We start from the raw sequence: 24,870 nt of genomic DNA on the forward strand, positions 1-24,870 counted from the left end.
CCACCCGCAGGTGTCAATGGCGGGGGGGGGGCAGAACTCGCACAGGCGGCAGCAGCGAAACCGGGACCCACAAACCCGTCCCCACCCGGCACCCGCCGGCGGCAAACGCGCCCCACCCTGCCCACATCCGCGGCCCGGACGCCTGGGCCCCTCGGGCACCCGCTACAGCGGGGCGCCCGGACGCCTGGGCCCCTCCGGTGCTGGGGTGCATTGGGGGTGCCTGGACGCCTGGGCCCCTCCGGCACCCGCTACAGCGGGGCACCCGGACGCCTGGGCCCCTCCAGCGCCTGGGTGCATGGGGGGTGCCCGGACGCCTGGGCCCCTCCGGTGCCGGGGCACAGCAGGGTGCATAGGGGGTGCCCGGACGCCTGGGCCCCTCTGGCGCCCGCTACAGTGGGGCACCTGGACGCCTGGGCCCCTCCGGTGCCGGGGCACAGCAGGGTGCATAGGGGGTGCCCGGACGCCTGGGCCCCTCCAGCACCAGGGCAAAGCGGGGTGCATGGGGGCACATGGGTCCCCTTCAACACCAGGGTGCATAGGGGCACCCGGACGCCTGGGCCCCTCCGGCACCCGGTACACCCGGACACCTGGGCCCCTCCGGCACCCGGTACAGTGAGGCACCCGGACACCTGGGCCCCTCTGGCACTGGGGCACAGTGGGGTGGGGGGGGGGCACCTGGCCCCCCCCCAAGGGGATGGGGACGGAGCCCGGAGGGTGCTGAGGGGGCGGCAGGGGGCCCGGACGCCTGGGCCCGGGGCCGGTCACGCGGGGCGAGGCTGGCGGCGCCCCCCCGCGCGCCCCCCGCCGACGCGCGATTCATCCCGGCGGCTCCGGCGTCCCGGGCGCCAATTATGGTAAGTTCAGCGGCGGCCGCGGGCGCTGCGGGGGGGGGGGCGGCCTCAAAACCACCCCGCGGGCCGGGGCCCAGGCGTCCGGGCTGCCCACGCCCCCCCCACCAGCCCTCAGAGCCTGCCGCTGCCCGGGGCCCAGGCGTCCGGGCACCCCAGCTCCCCCCCATCCCCACAGCCTATCTGTCTCCTCCCAGGGGGCCCAGGCGTCCGGGCCCAGCTGGGCCCCGTCTCAGGGTGACGAGGGGCTCGTTAGCAGCCGCTCCGCTAACGAGGCTCCCTCCCAGCCCCTCAGTGCCCTCACCTGGTGCCCGGACACCTGGGCCCTTGGCTGGGTTCCCCTCCACCTCACTACCCCGCTTCGGGGGCCCAGGCGTCCGGGGGTCCCCTCTCTACCTCAATGCCCCCCCCCCACCCCGGGGACCCAGGCGTCCGGGCTCCTGCTGCCCCTGCTGCCACAGGGGTATTTTTAGCCCTGGGGACATTGGGACCAACTGTCATGGTGGGGGGGGGGTCTGGCTGTCCCCCACCCTCGGTGGCATCCGTGACAGCTGGGTCCCCCAGGAGCCAGAACCGGCAAAGGTCACGCGGAGCCGGGAAGGACCCAGGCGTCCGGGCGGCCTCGCTCTACCCCCTGTCCCCTCCACCAGCCCGGGGGGCCCAGGCGTCCGGGCCCCACACAGCCCCGGGGGGCCCAGGCATCCGGGCCCCACACAGCCCCAGGGGGCCCAGGCGTCCGGGCTCAGCCCTGGGGGGCCCAGGCATCCGGGCCCCACACAGCCCCGGGGGGCCCAGGCGTCCGGGATCAGCCCTGGGGGGCCCAGGCATCCGGGCCCCACACAGCCCCGGGGGGCCCAGGCGTCTGGGCTCAGCCCTGGGGGGCCCAGGCATCCGGGCCCCACACAGCTCTGGGGGGCCCAGGCGTCCGGGCTCAGCCCTGGGGGGCCCAGGCATCCGGGCCCCACACAGCCCCGGGGGGCCCAGGCATCCGGGCTCAGCCCTGGGGGGCCCAGGCATCCGGGCCCCACACAGCCCCGGGGGGCCCAGGCATCCGGGCTCAGCCCCGGGGGGCCCAGGCGTCCGGCCGCAAGGAAGGAGCCCAGGCCGCCAGCGGTTTCTCGGCTTTATTTCCCAGCGCCGACGCAGCCGGGGGGGGGGGGGGGGTCGGGGCCCCGCAGCCCCCCCTGCACAGCGCAGCCCAGTTCTCCCAGTCACACCCTGGGCCCCTCCCCACCCCGCCAACTGGTTCCCGGGGCGGGGGGGGGCAGTCGCGTTTCCCCCCAAATAAATTAAAAAGGACTTAAAAAAAAAAAAAAAAGGGAAGAAGAAATCAGCCAACGCAGCCAAGCCCCGAACAGGCAGCGAGCGCCCGGACGCCTGGGCTCCCTCCGGGGGCAGCAGCCTCCCCGCCCCCCCCCCCCCCCCCGGCCAGGCGAGGGGCCCAGGCGTCCGGCTGTGCTCGTGGCAGGCGGGAGGAGGGGGCCGGGGGTGGGTGGGGAGGGGGATCCCCGAAGGGGGGGATTTAGGGACCCCGAAAAAGCACGCAGCGGGGAGGGAGGGGGGCTGCCCTCCCTGGGAGGGCCCAGGTGTCCGGGTGAGGAGAACCAGGGGACCCAGGCGTCCGGGTGAGGGGAGCACTGGGGGGCCCAGGCATCCGGGCAGAGAGCACTTGGGGGCCCCAGCGTCCGGGTGGGGAGCATGGTGAGGGGCCCAGGCGTCCGGGCAGGGAGCACTTGGGGGCCCCAGCGTCCGGGCGGGGAGCACTGGGGGACCCAGGCGTCCGGGCAGGGAGCACTTGGGGGCCCCGGCGTCCGGGCGGGGAGCACTGGGGGGCCCAGGCGTCCGGGCAGGGAGCACTTGGGGGCCCCGGCGTCCGGGCGGGGAGCACTGGGGGGCCCAGGCGTCCGGGCAGGGAGCACTTGGGGGCCCCGGCGTCCGGGCGGGGAGCACTGGGGGACCCAGGCGTCTGGGCAGGGAGCACTTGGGGGCCCCGGCGTCCGGGCGGGGAGCACTGGGGGACCCAGGCGTCTGGGCAGGGAGCACTTGGGGGCCCCGGCGTCCGGGCGGGGAGCACTGGGGGACCCAGGCGTCCGGGCAGGGAGCATGGTGGGGGGACCCAGGCATCCAGGCGGGGAGTGCCAGAGGGCCCAGGCATCCGGGCGGGGAGCACCAGGGGGCCCAGGCATCCGGGCAGGGAGCACTGGGGGGCCCCGGCGTCCGGGCAGGGAGCACTTGGGGGCCCCGGCGTCCGGGCGGGGAGCATCAGAGGGCCCAGGCATCCGGGCGGGGAGCATCGGAGGGCCCAGGCGTCCGGGCAGGGAGCACGGTGAGGGGCCCAGGCGTCCGGGCCCTACTCGCGGGGCTCGTCGGGGGCGGGGATGCGCTGGCGGGTGGGCTCGGCCCCCCAGATCTCCCGGGCGTACTGGGCGATGGTGCGGTCGCTGGAGAACTTCCCCGACGCCGCGATGTTCCTGATCACCTTCCTGGTCCACTCCCGCGTGTCCTGGGGGCACCGGCGTCAGGGGGGCGCGGGACCCCCCCCCCGAGCCCCCCCCCGAGCCCTCCGGCCCCCAGGGTCTGGGGGTGCCGGGGGTCCCCACCTTGTAGAGGGCGCTGACTTTCTCCTGGCACTGGACGTAAGCCTCGTAGTCGGCAAACACCTTGAACCTGCGGGGACGGGGAGGGGGGGTCAGCGGCGCCCCGGGGGCCCAGGCGTCCGGGTCCAGGGCTCCAGCACCCTCCCTGCCCAGGGACCCAGGCGTCCGGTCCAGGGGGACCCAGGCGTCCGGGCCGGGGGGGACCCAGGTGTCCGGGTCCAGGGGGGACCCAGGCGTCCGGGCCAGGGGGACCCAGGCGTCCGGGCCAAGGGAGGACCCAGGCGTCCGGGCCGAGGGTGGGACCCAGGTGTCCGTGCCGAGGGGACCCAGGCGTCCGGGCCAGGGGGACCCAGGTGTCCGGTCCAGGGGGACCCAGGCGTCCGGGTCCAGGGGGGACCCAGGTGTCCGGGTCCGGGGGGGACCCAGGCGTCCGGGCCGAGGGGGGACCCAGGTGTCCGGGTCCAGGGGGGACCCAGGCGTCCGGGCCAGGGGGACCCAGGTGTCCGGGCCGAGGGGGGACCCAGGCGTCCGGGCCAGGGGGACCCAGGCGTCCGGGCCGAGGGGGGACCCAGGTGTCCGGGTCCAGGGGGGACCCAGGCGTCCGGGCCAGGGGGACCCAGGTGTCCGGGCCGAGGGAGGACCCAGGCGTCCGGGCCGAGGGTGGGACCCAGGCGTCCGGGCCGAGGGGGGACCCAGGCGTCCGGGCCGAGGGTGGGACCCAGGTGTCCGGGCCGAGGGGGGACCCAGGTGTCCGGGTCCAGGGGGGACCCAGGTGTCCGGGCCGAGGGAGGACCCAGGTGTCCGGGCCGAGGGTGGGACCCAGGTGTCCGGGCCGAGGGGACCCAGGCGTCCGGTCCAGGGGGACCCAGGCGTCCGGGCCAGGGGGACCCAGGTGTCCGGGCCAAGGGAGGACCCAGGCGTCCGGGCCGAGGGGGGACCCAGGCGTCCGGGCCGAGGGGACCCAGGTGTCCGGGCCGAGGGGACCCAGGCGTCCGGTCCAGGGGGGACCCAGGCGTCTGGGCCGAGGGTGGGACCCAGGCGTCCGGGCCAAGGGTGGGACCCAGGTGTCCGGGCCGAGGGGACCCAGGCGTCCGGTCCAGGGGGGACCCAGGCGTCCGGGCCGAGGGTGGGACCCAGGCGTCCGGGCCGAGGGGGGACCCAGGCGTCCGGGCCAAGGGTGGGACCCAGGTGTCCGGGCCGAGGGGGGACCCAGGCGTCCGGGCGGACCTGTCGTGGTTCATGAGCATGTTGACGATGTCGCGGAAGAGGTCGGGCTGGCGGGGGCTGAAGAAGCCGCTGTTGAGCTGGTCGATGACCTGCTTCAGCTCCGGCAGCTGCTCGTAGTAGTCGCGGGCGCAGTACCTGGGTGCCGCAGCGTCACCCCGAGGCCCCGCGGCGGGTCCGGGGGGCCCTGGGGTGCCTTGGGGAGCCATGGGGGGCCATGGGGACCCTGGGGTGACCTAGGGGCCCCAGGGAGCCATGGGGAGCCATGGGGAGTGATGGAGACCCTGGGGTGCCATGGGGACCCTAGGGTGCCATGGGGAGACCTAGGGGTCTGGGGGGCCTTGGGGTGCCTTGGGGAGCCATGGGGTGCCATGGGGAGCCATGGGGAGACCTAGGGGTCCTGGGGTGCTATGGGGAGACCTAGGGGCCCCAGGGAGCCATGGGGAGCCTGGGGTGCCATGGGGAGACCTAGGAGTCTGGGGGGCCCTGGGGTGCCTTGGGGAGCCATGGGGGGCAATGGGGACCCTGGGGTGCCATGGGGAGCAATGGGGAGACCTAGGGGTCCCAGGGAGCCATGGGGAGACCTAGGGGTCCTGGGGTGCTATGGGGAATGATGGGGACCCTGGGGTGCCATGGGGAGACCTAGGGTTCCCAGGGAGCCATGGGGAGGGATGGGGTCCATGGGGTGCCATGAGGAGCAATGAGGACCATGGGGAGACCTAGGGGTCCCAGGGAGCCATGGGGAGGGATGGGGTCCATGGGGTGCCATAGGGGGCAATGGGGACCATGGGGAGCCTTGGGGAGACCAAGTGTTGCCATGGGGGGTCATGGGTAGACACAGGGGTCCTGGAGCACCATGGAGAGTGAAGGGGACCATGGGGTGCCATGGGGAACCATAGGGGACCCATGGGGACTGATGGGGACCCTGGGGTGCCATGGGGTTCCCTGGGTGCTCTGAGGGGTCCCTAGGTGCTGCGGGCATCCATGGGGTGCTATGGGGGTCCCTGGGCACCATGGAGGTCCCTGGGGCGCCCACCCACCCCTTGCGGTCGAGCGCCTCGACGTCCTCGACCCGCATGCCGAAGATGAAGAGGTTCTCCTCGCCCGCCTCCTCGGCCATCTCCACGTTGGCCCCGTCCATGGTGCCGATGGTGAGCGCCCCGTTGAGCATGAACTTCATGTTGCCCGTGCCCGAGGCCTCGGTGCCCGCCGTGGAGATCTGCTCCGAGAGGTCGGCCGCCGGGATCACTGCCGACACGGGGACAAAGGGGTGACCGGGGGACCAGGGGGTCTCGGGGTGCCCGAGGCCTCGGTGCCACCAAGGAGATCTGCTCCAAGGTTGCCCGCTGGGATCACTATGGACATGGGGACACGGGGGTGACCAGGGGGAGCAGGGACATGGAGGTGACCAAGGAGATCGGGGAGACCAGGGGAGCAAAGACATGGGGGTGACCAAGGAGACCAGGAGGACCAGGGGGACCAGGGACATAGGGGTGACCAAGGAGACCAGGGGGAGCAGGGACATGGGGGTGACCAAGGAGACCAGGAGGACCAGGGGGACCAGGGACATAGGGGTGACCAAGGAGACCAGGGGGAGCAGGGACATGGGGGTGACCAAGGAGACCAGGAGGACCAGGGGGACCAGGGACATAGGGGTGACCAAGGAGACCAGGGGGAGCAGGGACATGGGGGTGACCAAGGAGACCAGGAGGACCAGGGGGACCAGGGACATAGGGGTGACCAAGGAGACCAGGGGGAGCAGGGACATGGGGGTGACCAAGGAGACCAGGAGGACCAGGGGGACCAGGGACATGAGGGTGACCAAGGAGACCAGGGGGACCAGGGACATGGGAGTGACCAAGGAGACCAGGGGGACCAGGGACATGGAGGTGACCAAGGAGACCAGGGGGATCAGGGGGATCAGGGGGATCAGGGGGACCAGGGGGTCTTGGGGTGCCCAAGGCCTCGGTGCCACCACGGAGATCTGCTCCAAGAGGTCACCTGCCGGGATCACTGCGGCTGTGGGGAGATTTGGGGTGGTTGGGGGTGACTTGGGGGTGGGTTTGGGGCGGTTTGGGGGGGTCGGGGCGGCGTACCCTTCTCGGCCAGGGAGACGCGGTAGTTCTCCAGGAAGAGGACCTTCAGGCGGTCGCCCACCACCGGGTCGTGGTTCACCACGTCCCCGATGGACGTGATGAGCTTGATGATCATCTTGGCCATGTGGTAGCCAGGGGCCGCCTGGGGGCAGGGGCAGGGGGTCAGGGCTGCCCCCCAGGACCCCCCACAGCCCCCATGGGGCACCCCAGACCCCCTCCAAGACCCCCCCACAGCCCCCATGGGGCACCCAGGCCCCCTCCAGGACCCCTCAGGACCCCCCACAGCCCCCATGGGGCACCCCAGACCCCCTCCAGGACCCCCCCAGACCTCCCAGGACCCCCCAGAGGCCCCCATGGGGCACCCCAGACCCCCTCTAGGACCCCCCACAGCCCCCATGGGGCACCCTAGACCCCCCCCAGACCCCCTCAAGACCCCCCACAGCCCCCATGGGGCACCTAGACCCCTCCAAGACCCCCCCACAGCCCCCATGGGGCACCCAGACCCCCTCCAGGACCCCTCAGGACCCCCCAGAGACCTCCATGGGGCACCCAGGCCCCCTCCAGGACCCCTCAGGACCCCCCACAGCCCCCATGGGGCACCCCAGACCCCATCCAGGACCCCCCCAGACCTCCCAGGACCCCCCAGATCCCCCCATGGGGCACCCCAGGCCCCCCCAGACCCCCCCGGCCCCTCACCTTGCCCCCGATCATCACCGTGCGGGGCACGAACGGCTTGTTGGGCTCCTTCTTGATCCCTGGGGGGGGTCCCGGGTCAGCGGGGGGGCTGGACGCCGGGGCCCCCGGGGGGGGCTCCCGGACGCCGGGGCCCCTGGGCAGGGCGGTTGGTGGTGGGATGGGTCTCCCGGACGCCGGGGCCCCTGGGCAGGACGGCTGGTGGTGGGATGGGTCTCCCGGACGCCGGGGCCCCTGGGCAGGACGGTTGGTGGTGGGATGGGTCTCCCGGACGCCGGGGCCCCTGGGCAGGACGGCTGGTGGTGGGATGGGTCTCCCGGACGCCGGGGCCCCTGGGCAGGACGGTTGGTGGTGGGATGGGTCTCCCGGACGCCGGGGCCCCTGGGCAGGACGGCTGGTGGTGGGATGGGTCTCCCGGACGCCGGGGCCCCTGGGCAGGACGGCTGGTGGTGGGATGGGTCTCCCGGACGCCGGGGCCCCTGGGCAGGACGGCTGGTGGTGGGATGGGTCTCCCGGACGCCGGGGCCCCTGGGCAGGACGGCTGGTGGTGGGATGGGTCTCCCGGACGCCGGGGCCCCTGGGCAGGACGGCTGGTGGTGGGATGGGTCTCCCGGACGCCGGGGCCCCTGGGCAGGGCGGGTGGTGGTGGGATGGGTCTCCCGGACGCCGGGGCCCCTGGGCAGGACGGCTGGTGGTGGGATGGGTCTCCCGGACGCCGGGGCCCCTGGGCAGGGCGGTTGGTGGTGGGATGGGTCTCCCGGACGCCGGGGCCCCTGGGCAGGACGGCTGGTGGTGGGATGGGTCTCCCGGACGCCGGGGCCCCTGGGCAGGGCGGTTGGTGGTGGGATGGGTCTCCCGGACGCCGGGGCCCCTGGGCAGGACGGTTGGCGGTGGGGTGGGTGGGGGGTCTCCCGGACACCGGGGCCCCTGGGCAGGACGGCTGGTGGTGGGATGGGTCTCCCGGACGCTGGGGCCCCTGGGCAGGACGGTTGGCGGTGGGGTGGGTGGGGGGTCTCCCGGACGCCGGGGCCCCTGGGCAGGACGGCTGGTGGTGGGATGGGTCTCCCGGACGCCGGGGCCCCTGGGCAGGGCGGGTGGTGGTGGGATGGGTCTCCCGGACGCCGGGGCCCCTGGGCAGGACGGTTGGCGGTGGGGTGGGTGGGGGGTCTCCCGGACGCCGGGGCCCGCCACGCACGGTTGTAGAGGGTGACGACGTGGAGGCAGTTGAGCAGCTGCCGCTTGTACTCGTGGATGCGCTTGACCTGGACGTCGAAGAGGGAGCTGGGGTTGATCTTCACCTTGTGCTCCTTCTCCAGGAAGGCGGCGAACTTCAGCTTGTTCTCCTGGGAGGGGGACAACGGTGGGGACCCCCGGCCGGGCCACGGTCCCGCAGAGACCCCGCAACTGCCCTATGTCCCCCCAAGACCCCATAAAACCTCCCCCTGGTGCCCCCCGCTACCTGCTTGACTTTGGCCACGTCGCGGATGAAGCCGTCGTCGTCCACGAAGTTGAGGAGCTGCCGCAGCTGGTCCAGGTCGGCCACGTACTCCTCCCCGATGCGCTGGGCGCGGGGCAGCGGGCACCGCTGGGGACCCCCAGCACCGCCGCAGCCCCCCGGAGCACCCCGGGGACCCCCAGCACCCTCGGGGCATCCCTGGAGCATCCCGGGGACCTCCAGCACCTCCAGGACCCCTGGAGCATCCCGGGGACCCTCAGCACCCCCGCAGCCCCCTGGAGCACCCCGGGGACCTCCAGCACCCCCAGGGCACCCCAGAGCACCCTGGGGACCCCCAGCACCTTCAGGACCCCCCCAGAACACCCAGAGCATCTCAGGGACCCCCCAGCACCCGCCGGAGCACCTAGAATATCCCCATGGCACCCTGGAGCACCCCAAGAGACCCTCAGGACCCCCAGAGCACCCGGAGCACCCTGGGGACCCCCATGACCCCCAGAGCATCCCCATGGCACCCCATAGCACGCTAAGAAACTCCCCCAGGACCCCCAGAGCACCAAGGGGACCCCCCACGGCACCTCAAGAGCAACTCCAGAGCACCCAAAGCATCCCCATGGTACCCCGAGGACCCCTGGGACCCCCCAGAGCACCCAAGGGGCCCCCAGAGCACCCTGAGAGCACCCCAGGGACCCCAAGAACACCCAAGGAACCCCACGGTACCCCATAGCCCCAGGGCACCCCATAGCCCCCCATAGCCCCCCATGGCACCCCCCAGCACCCGGTACCTCGGCGATGACCTCGGCCAGCCCCGGGTTGCAGAGCACCAGCCAGCGCCGCGGCGTGATCCCGTTCGTTTTGTTCTGGAACTTCTGGGGCTCCAACTCATAGAAATCCTTGAACCTGGGCAGGGGGTGGGACATCAACGGGGACACCAACGGGGACACCAACGGGGACACCAATGGGGACATCAATGGGAACACCAACGGGGACATCAACGGGGACATCAATGGGGGACACCAATGGGGATGGGGAGCGGGACATCAATGGGGACAATGGGGATGGGGAGTGGGACATCAACAAGGACATTGATGGGGACAACGGGGACAGGGAGCGGGACATCGACAGGGGTGTTGATGGGGACATTGACGGGGACAACGGGGATGGGGACCAGGATATCAACAGGGATGGGAGGGGATGGGATGGGATGGGGATGGGACAGGGACATCAACGGGGCTGGGATGGGGACCGGGATGGGAAGGAGGGATGGAAGGAAGGAGGATGGAGGACAGAGGGATGGAGGGACGGGATGGAGGGTTGGAGTGGAGGGATGGAGAGGAAGGATGGAAGGAAGGAGGATGGAGGACAGGGATGGAGGGATGGGATGGAGGATGGAGGGATGGAGTGGAGGGATGGAGAGGAAGGATGGAAGGATGGAGGACAGAGGGATGGAGGGACGGGATGGAGGATGGAGGGTTGGAGTGGAGGGACGGAGAGGAAGGATGGAAGGAAGGAGGATGGAGGACAGAGGGATGGAGGGACAGGATGGAGGGTTGGAGTGGAGGGATGGAGAGGAAGGATGGAAGGAAGGAGGATGGAGGACAGAGGGATGGAGGGACGGGATGGAGGATGGAGGGTTGGAGTGGAGGGACGGAGAGGAAGGATGGAAGGAAGGAGGATGGAGGACAGAGGGATGGAGGACGGGGAGGAGGGATGGAGGACGGAGGGAGGGGGCCGGGCACCTACACGGTCTTCTTGAGGATGTCGGAGTGGATGCGGGCGACGCCGTTGACGGCGTGCGAGCCCACGATGCAGAGGTGCGCCATGTTGATGCGCTTCACGGCGCCCTCCTCCACCAGGGACATGCGCCGCAGCCGGTCGTGCTCCCCGGGGAAGGTGGCGTAGACGCGCTGCGCGGAGGGGCCCAGGCGTCCGGGATGGGCCCCACCACGTGCACCGCACCCCCTGGGGCCCACCCCACGTCCCCCCCTCCATCCAGGGGGCCCCGGCGTCCGGGCTCACGTCGAGGAAGCGCTGGTTGATCTCGTAGATGATCTCCAGGTGCCGGGGCAGCAAGGGGGTCCCCCCACCCTGAGGGCCCCGGCGTCCGGGCCCCTTCCAGCCTCCCCACTCCCTGGGCACCCCCACTCCACCCCACGTCCCCCCCTCCATCCAGGGGGCCCCGGCGTCCGGGCTCACGTCGAGGAAGCGCTGGTTGATCTCGTAGATGATCTCCAGGTGCCGGGGCAGCAGGGTCTCCAGCAGGTGCACGGGCCACCGCTCCAGGGCCTCGGGCAGCACCGTGTGGTTGGTGTAGGCGCATGTCCGCACCGTCACGTCCCACGCCTGGGGACAGCACCGTCACCCCAGGGCGAGGGGACCCAGCCCCACGGCACCCCAGCCCTGGGGGTCCCCCCGGGTCCCACCTTGTCCCAGCTGAGCTTCTCCTCGTCCACCAGGATGCGCATGAGCTCGGGGATGGCCAGGGACGGGTGGGTGTCGTTGAGCTGGATGGCCACCTGCGGGCACGGGACACGGTGCGGCGTGGGGACACGGCACGGGGACACGGCACGATGGGGGGACCCGATGTGGGGATGCAGCACAGGGACCCGGTGCAGGGACCCAGTGCAGGGACATGATGCAGGGACCTGGTGCAGGGACCCGGTGCAGGGACACGACGCGGGGACACGATGCGGGGACATGATGAAGGGACACAGTGCAGGGACACGATGCAGGGACACGATGCAGGGACACGATGCAGGGACACGATGCAGGGACATGATGCGGGGACACGATGCAGGGACATGATGCAGGGACATGATGCGGGGACACGATGCAGGGACACGACGCAGGGACACGACGCGGGGACCCAATGCAGGGACACGATGCAGGGACATGATGCAGGGACCCGGTGCAGGGACACAATGCAGGGACACGATGCAGGGACACGATGCAGGGACACGATGCAGGGACATGATGCAGGGACACGATGCAGGGACATGATGCAGGGACACGATGCAGGGACGTGATGCGGGGACACGATGCAGGGACCTGGTGCAGGGACACGATGCAGGGACACGATGCAGGGACACGATGCGGGGACACGATGCGGGGACACGATGCGGGGACATGATGAAGGGACACAGTGCAGGGACATGATGCAGGGACATAATGCAGGGATGCAGCATGGGGACCCGGTGCAGGGACATGATGCGGGGACCTGACATGGGGACCTGATGCAGGGACATAATGCAGGGACCCGATGCAGGGATCCAGTGCAGGGACATGATGCGGGGACCTGACATGGGGACCTGATGCAGGGACATGATGCAGGGACATGACGCAGGGATCCAGTGCAGGGACATGATGCGGGGACACGATGCAGGGACACAATGCAGGGACATGATGCGGGGACACGATGCAGGGACATGATGCAGGGACCTGATGCAGGGACACGATGCAGGGACACGATGCAGGGACACGACGCGGGGACCCAGTGCAGGGACATGATGCAGGGACACGACGCAGGGACACAATGCAGGGACACGATGCAGGGACCCAGTGCAGGGACATGATGCGGGGACACGATGCAGGGACCCGATGCAGGGACACGACGTGGGGACACGATGCGGGGACACGATGCAGGGACCTGGTGCAGGGACACGATGCGGGGACCCAGTGCAGGGACCCGATGCAGGGACACGACGTGGGGACACGATGCGGGGACATGATGAAGGGACACAGTGCAGGGACATGATGCAGGGACATAATGCAGGGATGCAGCATGGGGACCTGATGCAGGGACACGATGCAGGGACCCGATGCGGGGACACGATGCAGGGACACGATGCAGGGACACGACGCAGGGACACGACGCAGGGACACGATGCAGGGACCCGATGCAGGGACACGATGCAGGGACACGATGCAGGGACACGATGCAGGGACACGACGCGGGGACCCGACGCAGGGACCCGATGCAGGGACCCGACGCGGGGACCCGACGCGGGGACGCAGCGGGGGCAGCACCTTGTCGGGGAAGGCGTCGAAGGAGGTGCGCACGGGGTCGCGGCTGCCGAACTTGGAGGACTTGAAGCGGCGGATGATGTCGTTCAGGGTGGCCGCCACCACGAAGTACTCCTGCTTCAGCCGCAGCTCCTTGCCCTCGAAGAACTGCGGGGCCGCGCTGAGACGCCGGGCCCAGGCGTCCGGGCAGCCCCCGCCCGCCCTGCACGCCCCCCCAGACCCCCCAGGGGCCCAGGCGTCCGGGCAGCCCCCGCCCGCCCTGCACACCCCCCCAGACCCCCCAGGGGGCCCAGGCGTCCGGGCAGCCCCCGCCCGCCCTGCACACCCCCCCAGGGGCCCAGGCGTCCGGGCAGCCCCCGCCCGCCCTGCACGCCCCCCCAGACCCCCCAAGGGGCCCAGGCGTCCGGGCAGCCCCCGCCCGCCCTGCACACCCCCCCAGGGGGCCCAGGCGTCCGGGCAGCCCCCGCCCGCCCTGCACGCCCCCCCGACCCCTCAGGGGGCCCAGGCGTCCGGGCAGCCCCCGCCCGCCCTGCACGCCCCCCCAGACCCCCCAGGGGCCCAGGCGTCCGGGCAGCCCCCGCCCGCCCTGCACACCCCCCCAGACCCCCCAGGGGGCCCAGGCGTCCGGGCAGCCCCCGCCCGCCCTGCACACCCCCCCAGGGGCCCAGGCGTCCGGGCAGCCCCCGCCCGCCCTGCACGCCCCCCTAGACCCCCCAAGGGGCCCAGGCGTCCGGGCAGCCCCCGCCCGCCCTGCACACCCCCCCAGGGGCCCAGGCGTCCGGGCAGCCCCCGCCCGCCCTGCACGCCCCCCCAGACCCCCCAAGGGGCCCAGGCGTCCGGGCAGCCCCCGCCCGCCCTGCACACCCCCCCAGGGGCCCAGGCGTCCGGGCAGCCCCCGCCCGCCCTGCATGCCCCCCCAGACCCCCCAAGGGGCCCAGGCGTCCGGGCAGCCCCCGCCCGCCCTGCACGCCCCCCCCGACCCCTCAGGGGCCCAGGCATCCGGGCAGCCCCCGCCCGCCCTGCACACCCCCCCAGGGGGCCCAGGCGTCCGGGCAGCCCCCGCCCGCCCTGCACGCCCCCCCAGAGCCCCCAGGGGCCCAGGCGTCCGGGCAGCCCCCGTCCGCCCTGCACGCCCCCCCAGACCCCTCAGGGGCCCAGGCGTCCGGGCAGCCCCCGCCCGCCCTGCACGCCCCCCGACGCCCCAGGGGGCCCAGGCGTCCGGGCAGCCCCCGCCCGCCCTGCACGCCCCCCCGACCCCTCAGGGGGCCCAGGCGTCCGGGCAGCCCCCGCCCGCCCTGCACACCCCCCCAGGGGGCCCAGGCGTCCGGGCAGCCCCCGTCCGCCCTGCACGCCCCCCCAGACCCCCCAGGGGCCCAGGCGTCCGGGCAGCCCCCTCCCAGCCCAGGGACCCAGGCGTCCGGGGGGCCCAGGCGTCCGGGGCTGCTCACGTTGTCGTTGGGGTAGAGCACGCGGGAGATGTTCTCAGCCAGGTTCCGGTCCAGCACCGCCTGGATGTAGCCCCCGACGTTAACTGGGGGGAGAGGGGGGCGATCAGGGGGGCCTGGGGGGGGCTGGGGGGGTGCAGAGGGGGTTTTGGGGGTGCAGGGGGAGCCTTTAGGGGAATTTGGGGGTGCATGGGGGGGTCTCTAAAGGGTATTTTGGGGGTGCAGAGAGGGTTTAGGGGGGTTCAAGGGGGGCCCTAAGGGGTATTTGGGGGGGTGCAAGGGGGGTTGGGGTTCAAGAGGGGGGTCGCTAAAGGGTATTTTGCAGTGCAGAGGGGTGGTTGGGGGGTGCAGGAGGGCTCTCTAAAGGGTATTTTGGGGGTGTAGAGGGGGTTCTGGGGGTGCAAGGGGGGTTGGGGGTGCAGGAAGGGTCTCTAAAGGGTATTTTGGGGGGGGAAGGGGTTTTTAGGGGTGCAAGGGGGGCCCTAAGGGGCATTTATGGGTGCAAAGGAGGATTTGGGGAGTATTTTGGGGGTGCAGGGGGTATGGGGGGTGCAGGAGGGCTCTGGGGGTATTTTGGGGGTGCAGGGGGTATGGGGGTGCAGGAGGGCTCTGGGGGTATTTGGGGGGTGCAGGGGGTATAGGGGGTGCAGGAGGGCTCTGGGGGTATTTGGGGGGTGCAGGGGGAATAGGGGGGTGCAGGAGGGCTCTGGGGGTATTTTGGGGGTGCAGGATGGCATGGGGGGTGCAGGAGGGCTCTGGGGGTATTTTGGGGGTGCAGGGGGAATAGGGGGGTGCAGGAGGGCTCTGGGGGTATTTTGGGGGTGCAGGGGGGTATAGGGGGGTGCAGGAGGGATCTGGGGGGATTTTGGGGGTGCAGGGGGTATGGGGGGTGCAGGAGAGCTCTGGGGGTATTTTGGGGGTGCAGGGGGTATAGGGGGTGCAGGAGGGCTCTGGGGGTATTTTGGGGGTGCAGGGGGTCTGGGGGGTGCAGGAGAGCTCTGGGGGTATTTTGGGGGTGCAGGGGGTATAGGGGGTGCAGGAGGGCTCTGGGGGTATTTTGGGGGTGCAGGGGGTATAGGGGGTGCAGGAGGGCTCTGGGGGTATTTTGGGGGTGCAGGGGGTATAGGGGGTGCAGGAGGGCTCTGGGGGTATTTTGGGGGTGCAGGGGGTATAGGGGGGTGCAGGAGGGCTCTGGGGGTATTTTGGGGGTGCAGGGGGTATGGGGGGTGCAGGAGGGCTCTGGGGGTATTTGGGGGGTGCAGGATGGCATGGGGGGGTTTGGGGGGGCCGTACTCACAGTCCTTGAGGTTGAACTCGTTGGGGGCGCGGGCGGACCAGAGCCGCATCGTGTTCACCGTGTTGTTGCGGTAGCCGGGCACCGGCGTGTCGTAGGGCAGCGCCAGCACCACCTGCGGGGGGGGCGGCCCTCAGCCCCCGCACACGCGCGTGCCGCACACGCGTGTGCCGCCCCCGCAGGGCCCCCTCGCGCCAGCCTGCATCATCTCCCTTGCACACGTGTGGCAGGATGCCACGGCCACCCTGCCCCCCCCCCCCACCACCGCCCTTGCACGCTCATCCCGGGCCTCGCACGCTCCCTGCCGCCTTGCACCAGCGCGCACGGGCACGGCAGGATCCCGCGTGCGCCCTGCCGCTGTGCACGCTCCTTCCTCCTCCTCCTCCTCCTCTGGCAGCGCGCGGGCGTGCAGGCCAGGGTGCACACTCATCCTTGCACACCGGCCAGGGTGCACGCGTGCAGATCGTGGTGCACGCTCGCAGACCGTGGTGCACGCTCGCCCTCGCACACAGACCAGGGTGCACGCTCGCAGACCAGGGTGCACGCTTACCCTTGCACGCAGACTGTGGTGCACGCTTGCAGATCGTGGTGCACGCTCGCAGACCAGGGTGCACACTCACAGACCAGGGTGCACGCTTGCAGATCATGGTGCACGCTCGCCCTCGCACACAGACCAGGGTGCACGCTCACAGATCGTGGTGCACACTCGCAGACCAGGGTGCATGCTCGCAGATCGTGGTGCACGCTCGCCCTCGCACACAGACCAGGGTGCACGCTCACCCTCGCACGCAGACCAGGGTGCACGCTTGCAGATTGTGGTGCACACTCGCAGAACAGGGTGCACGCTCGCCCTCGCACACAGACCATGGTGCACACTCGCAGATCGTGGTGCACACTCACAGACCAGGGTGCACGCTCGCAGACCGCGGTGCACGCTCGCCCTCACACACAGACCAGGGTGCACGCGCACAGATCATGGTGCACACTCGCAGACCAGGGTGCATGCTTGCAGATCGTGGTGCACACTCGCAGACCAGGGTGCATGCTTGCAGATCGTGGTGCACGCTCGCCCTCGCACGCAGACCAGGGTGCACGCTCACAGACCGCGGTGCACGCTCGCCCTCGCACGCAGACCAGGGTGCACGCTCGCAGACCAGGGTGCACGCTCGCAGACCGCGGTGCACGCTCGCCCTCGCACGCAGACCGCGGCGCCCGCTGGCCCCCGCTCGCGCGCCCACCTGCGTGTCGGCCCACTTGGCGCCGTCGGGCGCGTGCTCCACGCGCCCGTAGAAGTGCACCGGGATCATGTACTCGGGCCGAGCCTTCTCCCAGGGGTTCCCGTAGCGCAGCCAGTCGTCCGCCTCCTCCACCTGGGGGGGGCAGCTGGGACCTGGCACCCCCGGACCCCCCCGGGACCCCCTCACCTGCCCCCCACCCTTCTTGGGACCCCCCCAGGACCCCCCTAAAGACCCCTCACCTGCCCCCCAAGGCTCCCAGGACCCCCCAAGGATCCCCCCCCAGGACCCCCGGGACCCCCTCACCTGCCCCCCAATGCTCCAGGACACCCCAGGACCCCCAGGACTGCCCCCAGGATACCCCCGAGACCCCTCAGCTGCCCCCCAAGGCTTCCAGGCCCCACCAGGACCCCCCCAGGACCCCCAAAGACCCCTCACCTGCCCCCAATGCTCCCAGGCCCCCCCAGGACCCCCAAAGACCCCTCACCTGCCCCCAATGCTCCCAGGCCCCCCCAGGACCCCCAAGACCACCCCTATGACTCCCCCAAGACCCCTCACCTGCCCCCCAAGGCTCCCAGGACCCCCCAAGGATCCCCCCCAGGACCCCCGGGACCCCCTCACCTGCCCCTCAATGCTCCAGGACACCCCAGGACCCCCAGGACTCCCCCCAGGATACCCCCGAGACCCCTCAGCTGCCCCCCAAGGCTTCCAGGCCCCACCAGGACCCCCCCAGGACCCCCAAAGACCCCTCACCTGCCCCCAATGCTCCCAGGCCCCCCCAGGACCCCCAAGACCACCCCTATGACCTCCCCAAGACCCCTCACCTGCCCCCAATGCTCCCAGGACCCCCAAGACCCCCTCAGGACCCTCCTGAGACCCCTCAGCTGCCCCCCAAGGCTCCTAGAACCCCCTAGGACCCCCAGGAGTCCCCCCCTAGACTCCCCAGGACCCTCCAGAGACCCCTCACCTGCTCCCTAGCTCCCTCCTGGCCCCCCCAAGGACCCCCAGGGACCCTCAGGACCCCCAGTTTCCCCCCCCAGGACCCCTCCTGGCCCCCGGTTTCCCCCCCTCAGAACCTCCAGGGATCCCCTAAGCCTCCCCCAGACCCCCAGTTCCCCCCCCAGAACCCCCAGGGACCCTCAGTTCCCCCCCCCAGACCCCCAGTTCCCCCCCCAGGACCCCCAGGGACCCTCAGTTCCCCCTCCCAGACCCCCAGTTCCCCCCCCAGGACCCCCAGGGACCCTCAGTTCCCCCTCCCAGACCCCCAGTTCCCCCCCAGGACCCCCAGGGACCCCCAGTTCCCCCCCCCCAGGACCCCCAGGGACCCTCAGTTCCCCCTCCCAGACCCCCAGTTCCCCCCCAGGACCCCCAGAGACCCTCAGTTCCCCCTCCCAGACCCCCAGTTCCCCCCCAGGACCCCCAGGGACCCTCAGTTCCCCCCCCAGACCCCCAGTTCCCCCCCCAGGACCCCCAGGGACCCTCAGTTCCCCCCCCCAGCCCCACCTGCCAGCCCCCCGCGATCTTCTGGTTGAAGATGCCGAACTCGTAGCGGATGCCGTAGCCGTAGGCGGCCAGGCCCAGCGAGGCCATCGAGTCCAGGAAGCAGGCTGGGCGCCGCGGTCACGGTCAGACCCCCCCCGGACCCCCCCAGAGTGTCCTGGACCCCCCTCAGGGCCTCAGACCCCCCCGGACCCCCCCAGAGTGTCCTGGACCCCCCCCCTCACGGCCTCAGACCCCCCCGGACCCCCCCAGAGTGTCCTGGACCCCCCCCCTCAGGGCCTCAGACCCCCCCCGGACCCCCCCAGAGTGTCCTGGACCCCCCTCAGGGCCTCAGACCCCCCCCCGAACCCCCCCAGAGTGTCCTGGACCCCCCCCCAGGGCCTCAGACCCCCCCCGGACCCCCCAGAGTGTCCTGGACCCCCCTCAGGGCCTCAGACCCTCCCCAGAGCATCGCAGACCTTCCCAGAGTGTCCTGGACCCCCACCCGGACCCCCCCAGAGTGTCCTGGACCCCCCCCTCAGGGCCTCAGACCCCCCCCCGGACCCCCCCAGAGTGTCCTGGACCCCCCTCAGGGCCTCAGACCCCCCCCCGGACCCCCCCAGAGTGTCCTGGACCCCCCTCAGGGCCCCAGACCCCCCCTGAACCCCCCCAGAGTGTCCTGGACCCCCCTCAGGGCCTCAGACCCCCCCCAGAGCATCGCAGACCTTCCCCAGGCCCTGGACCCCCACCCGGACCCCCCCAGAGTGTCCTGGACCCCCCCCTCAGGGCCTCAGACCCCCCCCGAACCCCCCCAGAGTGTCCTGGACCCCCCCCTCAGGGCCTCAGACCCCCCCCAGGACCCCCCCAGAGTGTCCTGGACCCCCCTCAGGGCCTCAGACCCCCCCCAGGACCCCCCCAGAGTGTCCTGGACCCCCCCCGTCAGGGCCTCAGACCCCCCCCCGGACCCCCCCAGAGTGTCCTGGACCCCCCCCGTCAGGGCCTCAGACCCCCCCCCGAACCCCCCCAGAGTGTCCTGGACCCCCCCCTCAGGGCCTCAGACCCCCAGGACCCCCCCAGAGTGTCCTGGACCCCCCCTCAGGGCCCCAGACCCCCAGGACCCCCCCAGAGCACCTCAGACGACCCCCAGGGCCCCAGGATCCCCCCTCAGAGCACCCTGGATCCCCCCAGGACCCCCTTGAGCAACCCCAGACCCCCAGGACCCTCCCCTTCACCGTGGGCCCCCCCCAGCACCCTGGACCCCCCCTAGGATCCCCCCTCGAGCACCCTAGACCCCCCCAGCACCCCAGACCCTCCCAGAGCACCCCAGCCCCCCCAGAGCACCCTAGACCCCCCCAGCACCCCAGACCCCTCAGAGCACCCTAGACCCCCCCAGCACCCCAGACCCCCCCAAGCACCCCACCCCCAGCACCCCAGACCCTCCCAGAGCACCCTAGACCCCCCCCAGCACCCCAGACCCCCCCAAGCACCCTACCCCAGCACCCCAGACCCTCCCAGAGCACCCCAGCCCCCTCAGAGCACCCCAGACCCCCCCAAGCACCCTAGACCCCCCAAGAGCACCCCAGACCCCCCCAGCACCCCAGACCCCCCCCAGCCCCCCCAAGCACCCTAGACCCCCCCAGTCCCCCAGCTCCCCCCGAGCACCCCAGACCCCCCCAGCACCCCAGACCCCCCAGCCCCCCAGCTCCCCCCGAGTACCCCAGCCCCCCCAGAGCCCCCCAGCCCCCCCCAGCACCCCAGCCCCCCCCCAGCCCCGCAGCCCCCCACCTGCCAGGCGCCCCAGGCCCCCGTTGCCCAGCCCGGCGTCCTCCTCCACCTCCTGCAGCTCCTCCATGTCCAGGCCCAGCTGGGGGGGCAGCGGGGCGTCGGGGGGGGGGCAGCGGGGCGCCCCGGCCCCCCCACGTCCCCTGTTCTCCCCCCTCCATGTCCGCCCCGTGTCCCCACGCATGTCCCCCCCACGCCCCCCCTGCTCGTCCCCTCCACGTCCCCCCCCACGTCCCCCTCCTCGCGCCCCCCGTGCCCCCCCGATATCGCCGTGCACGGCCCCCCGGTGCCCCCCCCGTGCCCCCCCGTGCCCCCCCGATATCGCCGTGCACGGCCCCCCGGTGCCCCCCGGTGCCCCCGGTGCCCCCCCCGTGTCCCCCCCGATGTCGCCGTGCACGGCCCCCCGGTGCCCCCCCGTGTCCCCCCCGATATCGCTGTGCACGGCCCCCCGGTGCCCCCCGGTGCCCCCCCGTGTCCCCCCCGATGTCGCCGTGCACGGCCCCCCGGTGCCCCCCCGGTGCCCCCCCGTGTCCCCCCCGATGTCGCCGTGCACGGCCCCCCGGTGCCCCCCCGTGTCCCCCCCGATATCGCCGTGCACGGCCCCCCGGTGCCCCCCGGTGCCCCCCCGCGTCCCCCCCGATGTCGCCGTGCACGGCCCCCCGGTGCCCCCCGGTGCCCCCCCGTGTCCCCCCCGATGTCGCCGTGCACGGCCCCCCGGTGCCCCCCGGTGCCCCCCCGCGTCCCCCCCGATGTCGCCGTGCACGGCCCCCCGGTGCCCCCCCGTGTCCCCCCGATATTGCCGTGCACGGCCCCCCGGTGACCCCCGGTGCCCCCCCGTGTCCCCCCGATATCGCCGTGCACGGCCCCCCGGTGCCCCCCGGTGCCCCCCCGTGTCCCCCCCGATATCGCCGTGCACGGCCCCCCGGTGACCCCCGGTGCCCCCCCGTGTCCCCCCGATATCGCCGTGCACGGCCCCCCGGTGCCCCCCGGTGCCCCCCCGTGTCCCCCCCGATGTCGCCGTGCACGGCCCCCCGGTGCCCCCCCGTGTCCCCCCGATATCGCCGTGCACGGCCCCCCGGTGCCCCCCGGTGCCCCCCCGTGTCCCCCCCGATATCGCCGTGCACGGCCCCCCGGTGCCCCCCGGTGCCCCCCCCGTGTCCCCCCCGATATCGCCGTGCATGACCCCCCGGTGCCCCCCGGTGCCCCCCCGTGTCCCCCCCGATGTCGCCGTGCACGGTCCCCCGGTGCCCCCCGGTGCCCCCCGGTGCCCCCCCCGTGTCCCCCCCGATATCGCCGTGCATGACCCCCCGGTGCCCCCCGGTGCCCCCCCGTGTCCCCCCCGATGTCACCGTGCACGGCCCCCCGGTGCCCCCCCGGTGCCCCCCCGGTGCCCCCCCCGTGTCCCCCCCGATGTCGCCGTGCACAGCCCCCCGGTGCCCCCCGGTGCCCCCCCGTGCCCCCCCGTGCCCCCCCGTGCCCCCCGCACCTGGTAGGTGGCCTCGTCGCAGGCGCTCTGCAGCCCCAGGTTCACCATGGTGTTCTGCAGCGTCCGGCCCATGTAGAACTCCAGCGACAGGTAATAGATGCGCTGGGGGGGGCACGGGGGGGGCACGGGGGGGGGTCAGTCCAGTCTGGGCCCCCCCCCCGGCCCAGTCTCCCCCCCCCCCCCGGGCTATCTGGTTTCCCAGCCCTTCTGCGGAGCAAATGGCAGCAGGTCACCGGCAAAGGTCAGCTTAAATTTAACTGCTCCTGGGGTGGCCAGGGCCCCCCCCCACCCCCCCAGACCCTGCTGCAACCCCCCCGGGACCCTCTGCACCCCTGGGACCCCCCCCCGCACCCTGAAGAGCTCTGCACCCGCCTGGACCCTGCTGCACCCCCCCAGACCCCCCTGGGACCCCCTGCACCCCAGGGAGCTCTGCACCCCCCTGGGACCCCCCCCTGCACCCCCCTGGACCCTGCTGCACCCCCCCCAGACTCCCCCGGGACCCCCTGCACCCCAGGGAGCTCTGCACCCCCCTGGGACCCCCCCCTGCACCCTGGGGAGCTCTGCACCCCCCTGCACCTCTGCCTCCCCCACTCCCCCAGGTCCCCCTGTGCCCAGGGACCCCCATAACTCCCTATGGTACCCCTGGACCCCCCCCCCGGTGCCTCCGACCCCCCCGGTGCCCCCCACACCCTCCCCGGACCCCCCTGCTGTCCCTGGAGCCCTGGGACCCTCTGGTGTCCCCAGGGTCCCCCCAGACAGAGCCCCGGGGGCCTCCAAACCTTCTGGTGTCTCCAGACCCCCAGGACCCCCTGGTGCCCACAGACCAACTCGGACCCCCAATGTCCCTGGTGTCCCCAGACCCCCAGGACCCCCTGGTGCCCACAGACCAACTCGGACCCCCAATGTTCCTGGTGTCCCCAGACCCCCAGGACCCCCTGGTGCCCACAGACCAACTCGGACCCCCAATGTCCCTGGTGTCCCCAGAGCCCTTGGTGCCCCCCAGGCTCTGCAGCGTCCCTAAACCCTCCAGACCCCTCTCCAGGTGTCCCTAGCCCTACCTGGGGGTCCTTCTCGTAGTAGCACTGCTGGGTGCAGAGCCCCCCCCGACCCCTTATTGTCCCCGACCCCTTGGTGTCCCCAGCCCCCCACTTTGGGGTCCTTCTCATAGCAGTACTGCAGGGTGTGAAGCACCCAGACCCCCTGGTGCCCCCAGACCCTTTGGTGTCTTCAGATCCCTTGGTGTCTCCAGACCCGCCAGGTGCCCCCAGACCCCCAGGTGTCCCCAGACCCCTTGGTATCTCCAGATCCCTTGGTGTCCCCAGACCCCCAGGTGTCCCCAGATCCCCCAGGTGCCCCCAGACCCCTTGGTGTCTCCAGATCCCTTGGTGTCTCCAGACCCCCAGGTGTCCCCAGACCCCTCGGTGCCCCCGGCCCCCCACCTTGGGGTCCTTCTCGTAGTAGTACTGCTGGGTGCGGAGCCAGCGGCCCACCAGGTGGTCGCGCACGGTGTGGGCCAGGGCGAAGTAGTAGTCGCGGGTGGCGGCCACATTCCGGTCCTTGACCAGGGTGAAGTGGAGGTGGCGGTTGAAGCCCTTCTTGAGCTCGGACACGTTCTCGGCGCCCGCCAGGCCCCGCACGCTGATCTGCTTCCGCCGCTCCTGGTCGCTCAGCGGCCGCGACATGGTGCCACCGCGATGGGGGGACCCCGGGGGGGGACGGGGGGGGACGCGCCGGGGGGCACCCGGTCGGGACGCGGCGGGTCGGGACGAGCCGGGATCGGTGTCCCGGGCAGGTGGTGGTGGTGGTGGTGGTGGGACGGGACGGGACCGGCTGGGACGGGGCGCACCGGGGAGGCGGCGGTGCCTGCGCCCCGGCCGCTATGAGCCCCCGCCTCGTGCATTATTCATGAGGGGGCGGGGCCACCCTCAACAGGCTCCACCCTGTTGTGGAGGTTTTTTGGGAAGGCCCCGCCCCCCGGTGGGGGAGGGGCAAGAGCAGCACCACTCTACTGCCGTGCAGAACCATGGGGGGGGGGGGCTGGTCCCTCCAGCGACCCCTCTGTCCATCCATCCCACCATGACTCCTTCCATCCCTCCCTCCATCCCACCATGACTCCATTCTTCCATCCATCCCACCATGACTCCTTCCATCCCTCCCTCCCTCCATCCCACCATGACTCCATTCTTCCATCCATCCCACCATGACTCCTTCCATCCCTCCCTCCCTCCATCCCACCATGACTCCATTCTTCCATCCATCCCACCATGACTCCTTCCATCCCTCCCTCCATCCCACCATGACTCCATCCATTCTTCCATCCATCCCACCATGACTCCTTCCATCCCTCCCTCCATCCCACCATGACTCCATCCATTCTTCCATCCATCCCACCATGACTCCTTCCATCCCTCCCTCCATCCCACCATGACTCCATTCTTCCATCCATCCCACGACTCCTTCCATCCCTCCTTCTCCGACTCCTTCCATCCCTCCCTCCATCCCACCATGACTCCATCCATTCTTCCATCCATCCCACCATGACTCCATCCATCCCTCCTTCTCCATCCAACTCCTTCCATCCCTCCCTCCATCCCACCATGACTCCATCCCTCTCTCTATCCCGACTCCATCCATTCTTCCATCCTACCATGACTCCTTCCATCCTTCCCTCCCTCTCCATCCGACGACTCCATCCTTCCCTCCATCCCACTATGACTCCATCCATCCCTCCCTCCATCCCATGATTCCTTCCATCTACCAACTCCATCCATCCATCCCACTATCCACTCCTCCATCCACCAACTCCATCCATCCCACTATCCATCCACTCCTCCATCTCCTCCTCCCTCCACCGCTCCAGTTCTCCATCCACCCCATCCCTCCACCTCTCCATCCCTTCATCCCCTCCACCTACCCTCTCTGCTCCTCCATCCATCCACCAGTCCCTTCAGTTCTCCCTTCACCCCTTCCATCCCTCCCTCCACTCTCCCATCCATCCACCAACCCCTCCAGATGCTTCCACCCCCTCCCTCGCCCCTCCAGCCCTCGCTCCGTCCGTCCGTCCTCCCTCTACTCCTGCTCCCCTCCATCCAGCCGTTTCTTCATCCATCCGTCGCCCGACGACACACCACTCGCTCGCGCCCCAGCTCCCCGTAAGCACATAACACGCATGTGCGTGAACCCCCCACCACGTGCACCCCCCACCCGTGTGCACA

At 71.9% G+C, this 24,870-nt stretch overlaps 1 protein-coding gene across 2 annotated transcripts; it reads right to left on the minus strand.

Annotated features, from left to right (window-relative positions):
* Positions 1 to 1,237: 1,237 nt before the first annotated feature.
* PYGM (glycogen phosphorylase, muscle associated) lies at positions 1,238 to 23,665 on the minus strand. 2 transcript variants are annotated; one of them, XM_068923722.1, is made up of 20 exons: positions 23,095 to 23,665; positions 21,656 to 21,757; positions 20,173 to 20,251; positions 18,412 to 18,515; positions 16,912 to 17,043; positions 15,677 to 15,788; positions 14,383 to 14,465; positions 12,938 to 13,081; positions 11,335 to 11,427; positions 11,108 to 11,254; positions 10,655 to 10,818; positions 9,697 to 9,811; positions 8,918 to 9,019; positions 8,654 to 8,801; positions 7,462 to 7,520; positions 6,766 to 6,907; positions 5,710 to 5,917; positions 4,673 to 4,807; positions 3,449 to 3,515; positions 3,062 to 3,351 (listed from the first exon to the last, which is right to left on the minus strand). In XM_068923722.1, exons 1-20 carry the CDS (start codon positions 23,335 to 23,337, stop codon positions 3,199 to 3,201), a joined length of 2,532 nt encoding a protein of 843 aa, XP_068779823.1. In that variant the 5' UTR covers positions 23,338 to 23,665; the 3' UTR covers positions 3,062 to 3,198. The 2 variants fall into 2 exon arrangements, with proteins under 2 accessions (XP_068779822.1, XP_068779823.1); XM_068923721.1 differs by lacking the exons at positions 9,697 to 9,811; positions 10,655 to 10,818; positions 11,108 to 11,254; ... (7 more) ...; positions 21,656 to 21,757; positions 23,095 to 23,665 and having other exon boundaries at positions 1,238 to 3,351; positions 7,480 to 7,520; positions 8,654 to 8,951.
* Between the last annotated feature and the right edge of the window lie 1,205 nt (positions 23,666 to 24,870).

Source organism: Struthio camelus, chromosome 35, assembly GCF_040807025.1.
Source record: "Struthio camelus isolate bStrCam1 chromosome 35, bStrCam1.hap1, whole genome shotgun sequence".
NCBI lineage: Eukaryota > Metazoa > Chordata > Aves > Struthioniformes > Struthionidae > Struthio > Struthio camelus.

What these genes read in the sequence shown, in the direction of transcription:
- PYGM (XM_068923722.1), bottom strand. Translation starts at nt 23,337, where the DNA reads ATGTCGCGGCCGCTGAGCGACCAGGAGCGGCGGAAGCAGATCAGCGTG. An exon ending in TCGACGCCTTCCCCGACAAG is followed by an intron (nt 11,428 to 12,937) that starts GTGCTGCCCCCG and finishes CCGTGCCCGCAG; the next exon opens with GTGGCCATCCAGCTCAACGA. An exon ending in GAGGCGCTCGACCGCAAGGG is followed by an intron (nt 4,808 to 5,709) that starts GTGGGTGGGCGC and finishes TGCGGCACCCAG; the next exon opens with GTACTGCGCCCGCGACTACT.